Source organism: Dunckerocampus dactyliophorus, chromosome 5 (assembly GCF_027744805.1).
Source record: "Dunckerocampus dactyliophorus isolate RoL2022-P2 chromosome 5, RoL_Ddac_1.1, whole genome shotgun sequence".
NCBI classification, from domain to species: domain Eukaryota; kingdom Metazoa; phylum Chordata; class Actinopteri; order Syngnathiformes; family Syngnathidae; genus Dunckerocampus; species Dunckerocampus dactyliophorus.
The window spans coordinates 12,411,568-12,420,000 of record NC_072823.1 but is presented as its reverse complement, the minus strand read 5'-3'; the positions used below and the strand labels follow the sequence as shown (position 1 = coordinate 12,420,000).

Below are 8,433 nucleotides of genomic sequence, written 5' to 3'. Positions count from 1 at the left end.
TGCCACTGACATTTACTGAAGTGATGAATGAGGAAGTGGTGTGTTTGTGCAGCTGCAGAAGGATAAGTAGTTTTTGTGGTCAGAGGTGTGTCATATTTGCAAACAAGTGGACTGATAGATAGATAGATAGAAATAGAAATCCAAGGGAGAGAGCACTGTATTGTGGGATTTAGTCACAAGGTTTCCTGTTTGGCACAGATCAGTGCTCCATGTTCATTTATTGCATGAGGGCACCATAGTAAACAGCCTCCTCTCTCCTTAGGTACATAATGTGTCCTTCTCCTTCGAGCTGATGCAGGATGGAGGTCTGGAGCGACCAAAGCCAAGGCCAGAGGGTACGACGATGTTGCAATGCACAATGACATAATACAGTGGAACCTCTGTTTTCGTCATACATCCGTTCCAAAGGGCCCGATGAAAACACAAACGTACGAAAACTGAAGCGATGTTTCCAAAGTAAATAATGTAAATCCAATGAATCCATTCCAAACACAAAAATATGAACAAATACACCGTTTATACAGAATAATTATAGTTTTACATGCAAAACAATGCAAAATGATGAATGAAATGGTTACTGTACACGAACATTTAACTTTACTCTTTTATCTTTACTGAAGATGGTGAACACAGAAAAGAGCAGAACTTTAAAGAGTGGATAGTCAGAGCAGTATACTTGCTCACTTGAAGTTTATTGTAAACTTCAGCAGCTAGTACAATCATTATTACACACACCGGCTCGGCTCACTTCCTGTGTCTCCCCAAACTTCCTCCTGCAACATGTGTTAGCTACTTTACTTACATTACAATCCTATTGTAAGAGACGCTACTTTCGTACTTTGCTACAACTTCTTTCTTGAATTCAATCGCGTTTCTCGCCTTTTTTATGAAAGTTCTGTCACTTTCAACTTTCTTTGATGTGGTAAGATATTTTGCAGCCATAATAAATAAAACAAATGGCACACACAACACTCAGAAATACACAGTGCGCTTGAACGCCTCATCAGTGCAGGACATCCATCCGTTTTCTATGCCGCTTATCCTCATTACGGTCACAGGTATGCTGGAGCCTATCCCAGCTGACTTATGGGTAAAAGGTGGGGTACACCCTGGACTGGTCGCCAGCCAATGGCAGGGCACATATAGACAAACAACCATTCACACTCACAGTCATACCTATGGACAATTTAGAGTCACCAATTAACCTAACATGCGTGCTTTTGGAATGTGGGAGGAAACCGGAGTACCCGGAGAAAACCCGCGCATGCACGGGGAGAACATGCAAACTCCACACAGAGATTTGAACCCGATCTCTTCACGATCTCCTAACTGCGTGGCCAACATACTAACCACTCGGCCACCATGTGGCCCAGTGCAGGGCAAACAGTTCTTATTAGGAAGAAGAAAGGAGACAGAAACTGAGTTGTTCTTCTTTCTGTGTGCGTTCTACAAATAAATAAACCACACACACATACATAAAAAAGATGACTGAAGGATTCCCTGGAATCTGTCTATCGTGTCCCAACTCCAAAAGAACCACTATCTGCTCTTCACAGAGTCGCTAACATGTGGATGCTCTGTTAGGGCACTTTTTGGCCGTACGACAACTAAGACAGTGTACCAAAACCAAGACGTATTATTGGCAATAATTTTCGTCAAAAAACTAATCCTACGAAAACCTCCATGTACTAAAACCAAGGATTCACTGTATAGATATTTCATGATTTCAACAAAAATGCTTAACTTCAAAATGTGTTTATCTTTATTTTCAGATATAATAATGACAGTTTCAAATTTGTATATTGTCTTGAGTGTAATTGAGTGCATTTAGAGCTCAGCTTATCTTGTATGCTTCAGTTTTTCCTCATCATCTGGTTTTACAAGTTATTTATTTATACTGTGATTTATTGTGCCCGCTTATTATCTCATCTGTTGTCACTGAACAGCTACACTTAATCAGCTTGAAGTAAGCAAGCTAGTTAGTGGGCTAATTCGCTGCTGAAGTGCCAGATGTTGCAGGCTGTCCAGAAACTGGGCTAAGTGGTTATTGGACATCTGCGTACTGCATATGCACCTGTAAGCTTTAGCGCAGAGACAATGACCACATGGACCTTTGCTGGTGTTCTGCCATTCATTTGTCTTTTTTTCCCCCTTTGCAGATATAGTGAACTGTGACCTTAAGTCAACCCTGCGTGTCCTCTACAACCTCTTCACCAGGTACAGGAATGTAGACTGAGGACACAATCAGCAAGAGAGATGCTTTTTTTTTCCTTTTTAACCATGGACCACACTCTTAAAGCTTAAAAAATATCATATTTTTCATCTTTGAATTTGAGGATTATACTTCTTAGGGCATACTCACACTAGGCCGATCGTACAGTACGTTTGACTTGTGTGAACGCACTGATGCGTCCAGGCGCTCGTTTGGCCACCATTCCTTGCACATCCATAGAATGACTACAATGTGATCACTCTATGCAGATTTTTAACCAACACACTTCATAGTGCTTACGCCCTAAATCCAAAGTCACTTGGCATTGGGATTCAGACCTCTGGACACAATTTAAAATATGTGTTAAACATCCTGAGCAATGGCTAATTCTCTATAAATATATTATTGTTGGACGTATAAAAATTTCACATTGTATTTATTGTACATTTTGATACACAAGTGCCTGTTTTGTTTCCACTTCTAATACTTGATAATGGGATGAACACATTCCAAGATTTTAACTTCAGAAATGAAACTTTGCATATACAGTCGTTGGATTTGACTGAAGTTCACTTGCGTCAAGGCCTCTTTACTACAAAGCAGTTGCTTAAAACATCTTTCTGACTGCTTCCAGACTAGTGATAATCGGCCTGGCATTTTGACACAAATCAGCATCTGCCTTGTTTTTAAAGTTGACGACCAAGAGAGATCAATATAAACTCTTTGTAAGTTTTGCCTTTGGCTGCTTGCAAACATCCAAGAGTTAACAAAGCACCTGCAAATTTAATCCGTTAGTTTAGGTCGTTTTTAGACTCATGTTACTATTAAGCTTATGTGGACCACAGCAATAACACCCTCGAAATAAGATGGTCTCGATCCAATCACAAATAATGCTGAAGACATTTGATTGTGAGAACAAGGCCTGATGATAATCTGGCCATAATTTCATGTTTCTCAAGCAACATAGTGATTGAATTTGTAATACAGGGTCAGGCAAAATGATCTGACACATTTGTAGGTTAAATAAAAGACAAATAAAGTAAAGAAACAAGAAAGTGTTTTTATTTTCGAAAAGTACATATAATGCCATTCTGTTTCATTTATGTTTTAAAAATTAAATCAGTGAAATGGGATCCATTATTGTCCACACACTCAATGCAGATCCAGTAGCTCTGAAGTTGGTAACCCATAACAAGATGGTGTTTCGAGCTGGTACGGGATCATGTCTACCAAGATTGAAGTGCAAACGGAACGCTCGTTGTGTTGCAGTTGCAGATTCGTTTGTTTTGATAAACGTTTCCACAATGAAAGCGCGATGCTCACCAGGCCAATTCATGGCAGCACCTGAAAAAGAAACGAAAACCAATGGCATTATAAAGAAACAAAGCAAAATGGCATTATATGAATAAAATGGCATTATATGTACTTTTCGAAAATAAAAACACTTTTTTGTTTCTTTACTTTATTTGCCTTTTATTTAACCTACAAATCTGTCAGATCATTTTGCCTGACCCTGTATATGTTAAGATAAAGATGGTATGGGCAAGGTAACTATCAATGCTGCCCACATGCTATCTATGATGTATCTACTGTATTTATGTATTAATCTACGGCATTTAATAAATACTTTAATCCCAGATAGCAGCTGCATCTTGTCTTTTTACTCGAAAGCAAAAAAAAAAACATTTCTGTAAAAATTCAGGACAGGTGGATTACTTGCTCGGAAACAGTGAGGTGGACAAATGTGTCAAAGTGAGTCACAGTTAATATTAACAAATAATAATGTATGATGCTTTTGGTATGAGTGTATACTGAAAGTGGCTTCAAAGAGAGAACACTTTTGCGTGAGTCACAGTATCCAATACTCAAATGCTCCCATCTCAGATGGAACAGATCCTGCGGGATCTGAAACCATGTTATGATCATTTCCGCTGCTCTCCTTCGCCCGGGGAACAATACTGCAGTGCTAGTTATGACTTTGTTACATGAATGTTATTGCATTATTGTTACGTCGGCACTCTTTGTAGGAGTCACATTGGGATTCTGAACTACGATTTAGAAGACACAGCAGTGTAGCAATGGATGGTTCTTCCTTGTCAAGGACAGGTAAACAGTTTTACCAGAATTAGACTAATTGTAAACACAACCCACTTTGTTGGCATTTTAAGAGACAAACAAATACTGTACACCTTTGTAATACGTACACATTGGATTCAGTTGAACTTCTGAAGACAATGATCTGTCCCTTGTACATTTTTGGACTGAATTCCTCTGATTTGACGATGTATATGAAAAACGTCTCCCATAATTTCCTTGTCTGGTTTCCTGCTCTTATGACTCTTCAGCTCCAAGTTTGTCATTGAAAAAGCTTAGTGGATGTGACTGCTATATGCCACGTTTCTGTTGAGTTGTTCTGAGGCAGTTATGATGGAGCCATATGAACGCTGTGTAGCATCAAGTGGACAAAAAAATGTGACATGGCCATGAAAAAGAATCTGAGCAATTCTGCTGATGTTTTGTACATCCAGTATGTTGCTGTGTCTACTAAAATACAGCATATCGGTTTCACAAAGCGAGCAAAACAATATATTTATAGCATATCTGGAAACACGCGAGTGACGTTTCATGCGAAATAACACATTTTGCCATGTTTAATGCTGATATTTCTCCGGTTGCTCCCGAATTCGACATCTGATTTGAATGAGAGACATGTCATTCGAAAGCTAATACAAACTAGATTAGGCCTCCAAATTTGAAATTGGCCAATAGGTTTATCAGAAGTCACGGGAAGACGTCATCACAGGATACATATTCATATTTATGGGCCTGTCATAAAGAAATTGTCCTTGTTTCTGGTCGAAATCATTTCACTGTAACCCCAAACAATGCACTAACATCAGAATCAGTGCCATTATGTTCCATTTGTGACTGCAGAGTAAGAGTGGACACTCATTACCGTCTCCTGGGTTTACTTCAATGCATTATTTTACTCCACAACCACCCACATTTGTGACAATTGGCACTACACATTCTCCTGGGTTTCACAATGATTTTGTTAACAGACTGCATAAAATGAGTGGACGCAGCCAATGTGCTGTCATTCATTGGTTTGTGATCGTTACAAGTAAGACCTTGTCATATGAATGCGTGTATAATCTTCATATCCTCTCCCAGACCGTTTTCGTGATCTGTTTAAACTATTTACATCTCGAGTGTATCTGAATAAGCTGCCAAGTCATTCAGGACTCAATACTTTGTACAAGGTCTCTCTAACATTTCAATGTGTTGCAATTAATCAGAGTTGAATGCTGTCAGATTTAGCTTGTAAACAGCTCGGTATTGAGGTGATAAAGGGGTACTATTTCAATTACTTGAACAGCATTTATGCTTGTGTGATTACGACTTGTATCGTAAACAAACTCCATATCCACGCCATATCTTTTTAATGATCAAATCCCTAGTACTCACGTTCTACAGTTTGAAACCTTTTGGACCAGGATATTTTGGTCTCACCCCTTACAAATGCAGCCATGATGGTGAACATAAAGCCATGAAAGGTAAAGCTGATTAGATCAGCAGTGTTCTCCCTGAGAAGCAGCAGAAGAGTGAGGGATCTTCTGACCTCTTTTGACTAGTTCATTCAGTCTATCTTCTCCTCTGAGCAGCTTAATCAATGGCCATCATGAAAATGGAGCCTGAAGGCCAATCCTGTAAATGCTATCTTTCGCATCTGCATTGCGCTCTATCATTCAATAAATGTCAAAAATCCGAAGCAGGCTGGGCTGTTCTCAACTGTCCGTAAAAGGCAGCATTTAAGAGCACAAAAGCTGGAAGAATATTTGTAGACCTTAAGGCCCACTTGGTACTCCTCATCTTTTACAATGCTTTCCACTTTGCAGAACTCACTGAGTGGGGAGAAAACTGTGTGGGTTGGGGATGAAATACACACTGCGCTTGGTATACAGTATTATTAGTAGTAATTATTTCAACTGTTTTCATTCAAAGCAGCTTCATGTGGATGGTTGTTTGATTGACCAATCCAGGGTGTACCCCGCCTCTGCCCGAAAGTCGCTTTGGATAGGCTGCAGTTTCCCTGTGGCTCTGAAAAGGATGAGAGGTAAAACATGGCTGGATGGATGGCGGTGTGATTTATTATTACTGCTTATTATTACAGTTGGGAACATGCATACATACCGTACTATATTTGACAAAAATGTTTAATACTTTTTTATATCACCAGTTTATTTCACACTTTTTAAAATGAAAACTGAAAGGTATGAAAACCTAAACAATTTGGACCTTTTAGGAAATAATATAAATCCAATGAATTCTTTCCACACACCCAGCAGCCTCCTGTATCGATAAGAATTAGCCATAAATCTTTAGATGAATCGATTGTGGAGACATGCGCCAGGCATCGTGAGATAAACTTACAAACAACACGAGAGCCTGGGCTGCCAGCAAAAGGATTGTTGCGCACGCTCTAAAGCAGGGGTCACCAACACAGTGCCCGCGGGCACCACGACCACATGAGATGCCCGCAGGCCTGCTTTTCATTCAGGTTTTCAGTTACTAATGTGAGAACACTAGAAAGAAATGTATTCTGAAACCTAAAATGTGAGTTGTGGATACCAGCATTTTGTGAATGTTTTGGTAAAACAAGCACATTTGATTTGTTTGGGTTGAAATAAGGTTTGAAAATTCTTTCTACAAAAATGAGTAGCTCGTGGCCATTTTCATTTTCTAAAAGTAGCTCTCACAAGAAAAAAAGTTGGTGACCCTTGCTCTAAAGCTTGCCATGGTTGAAGACGAGAATGGTTGTCATGCTAGCAGGCTAGCCTGCTGCTGTTAGCGAGTCACCGCCTAGCTAGTCACCATTAAAGATTTTCAACACATCAGCACAAAAAAAAAGATTGGAACGTCTTTGCATTTTACAAGAAGAGCACAAAACTTGACCAGCCTGACCATCAGAGGTGAGTATGGTAACTTTTTGCTTTGTAACTTGTTTACTTTGAAACATTACCCATTTGTTACCTCCCCGGAGTGTTGAAAACTCAGTGCTCGGTCTGAAATGTTGCACGTTGTTATGACATTATTACTGTATTATTATAGGATAATTGTTATGACATTTTGAGTATGGGATTGTTTACTTCTCCAAGCTGAAACAGCATTTTCATTGCACCCAATTTACTTATCTGTGTTTGGAAGAGATGTCATTATTTAAGGGGCTTCGCGCTATTTACTTGTGTATTTTTGATTGGACTGAAGTTTAAGACTTCTGTGTTTTCATTGTTATATTTCAGATGGATTGATGCATGGATGTTTATTGTCATTGCACACAGTGCACAACAAAACTTAGTTTGGTGGCTCCACTTTCATTTCTAGCAACATTGAGACATATTAAACGTCAATGTTCCATATGTAACAGGCATAAACATATACAGTAGGTATAAGATTGACAATGTAAAATATTGATCCTATCAAAGAAAAAGATGTTCATTCAGCAAGTCTTTTTTTTGGTGTTTGTCTGAACAATAAATACATTTGACATTATTTTTGCCAGCGCCTTACTGCATGCGTGGGGATATGATGTGCTGTTAAACATTTGAAAATACCGTAATAATGCCACGTTCATATGATTGGCATCTCTATTTTATAATGAAGATTAATGTCTACATCAACAAACATTAACCGTAGAATCAAATCCAATCGTATTGTTTGTGCACTGCATTGAGTCGTATCGAATCATTCTGTTTTTAAATTATATTGTCTTAGAATGATACCGTAACTTGTGTATCTAGATTCGAATCGAATCATCTATCACAAAGAGATTTACATCCCTAACAGGGCCAGTATTACGTGCAATATTGTACGATAATCGAGACAGCGTACGAGGACCCAGGGAATATTTTGGCAAAAATGTTCGTCAAAAACCGAATCATACACTATGTTAAGGTGATTTCTTTTTTTGATTGGGTCAAATATGGTTGCTGATCATAGACGACCAGGGCAACACAGAAAGACATCAATGGAAGTGAAAGGGAAGTCGGTTAAGAATGTATCCAACACCAAAGGATTGGACATACTGATATATTGACATGCCAAAAAGTACTGTGGATGTAAAATAAAGGGCTCCTAATAAAGCATTGAGCAGCTCTTCATCATTAACACCTTCATTATCTCACTACTGTCTGCTTGATATGGCTCATTTTCATACTCGT

At 38.8% G+C, this 8,433-nt stretch overlaps 1 protein-coding gene across 1 annotated transcript in view; it reads left to right on the top strand.

Annotated features, from left to right (window-relative positions):
* Positions 1–3,870, top strand: part of parvaa (parvin, alpha a) — a 23,683-nt gene extending 19,813 nt beyond the window's left edge. The window contains exons 12-13 of the mRNA XM_054777438.1: positions 263–335; positions 2,160–3,870. Coding sequence (XP_054633413.1) covers positions 263–335; positions 2,160–2,236 — 150 coding nt within the window. The 3' untranslated portion in view covers positions 2,237–3,870. The remainder of the gene's footprint in view (positions 1–262; positions 336–2,159) is intronic.
* The last annotated feature ends 4,563 nt before the right edge of the window (positions 3,871–8,433 follow it).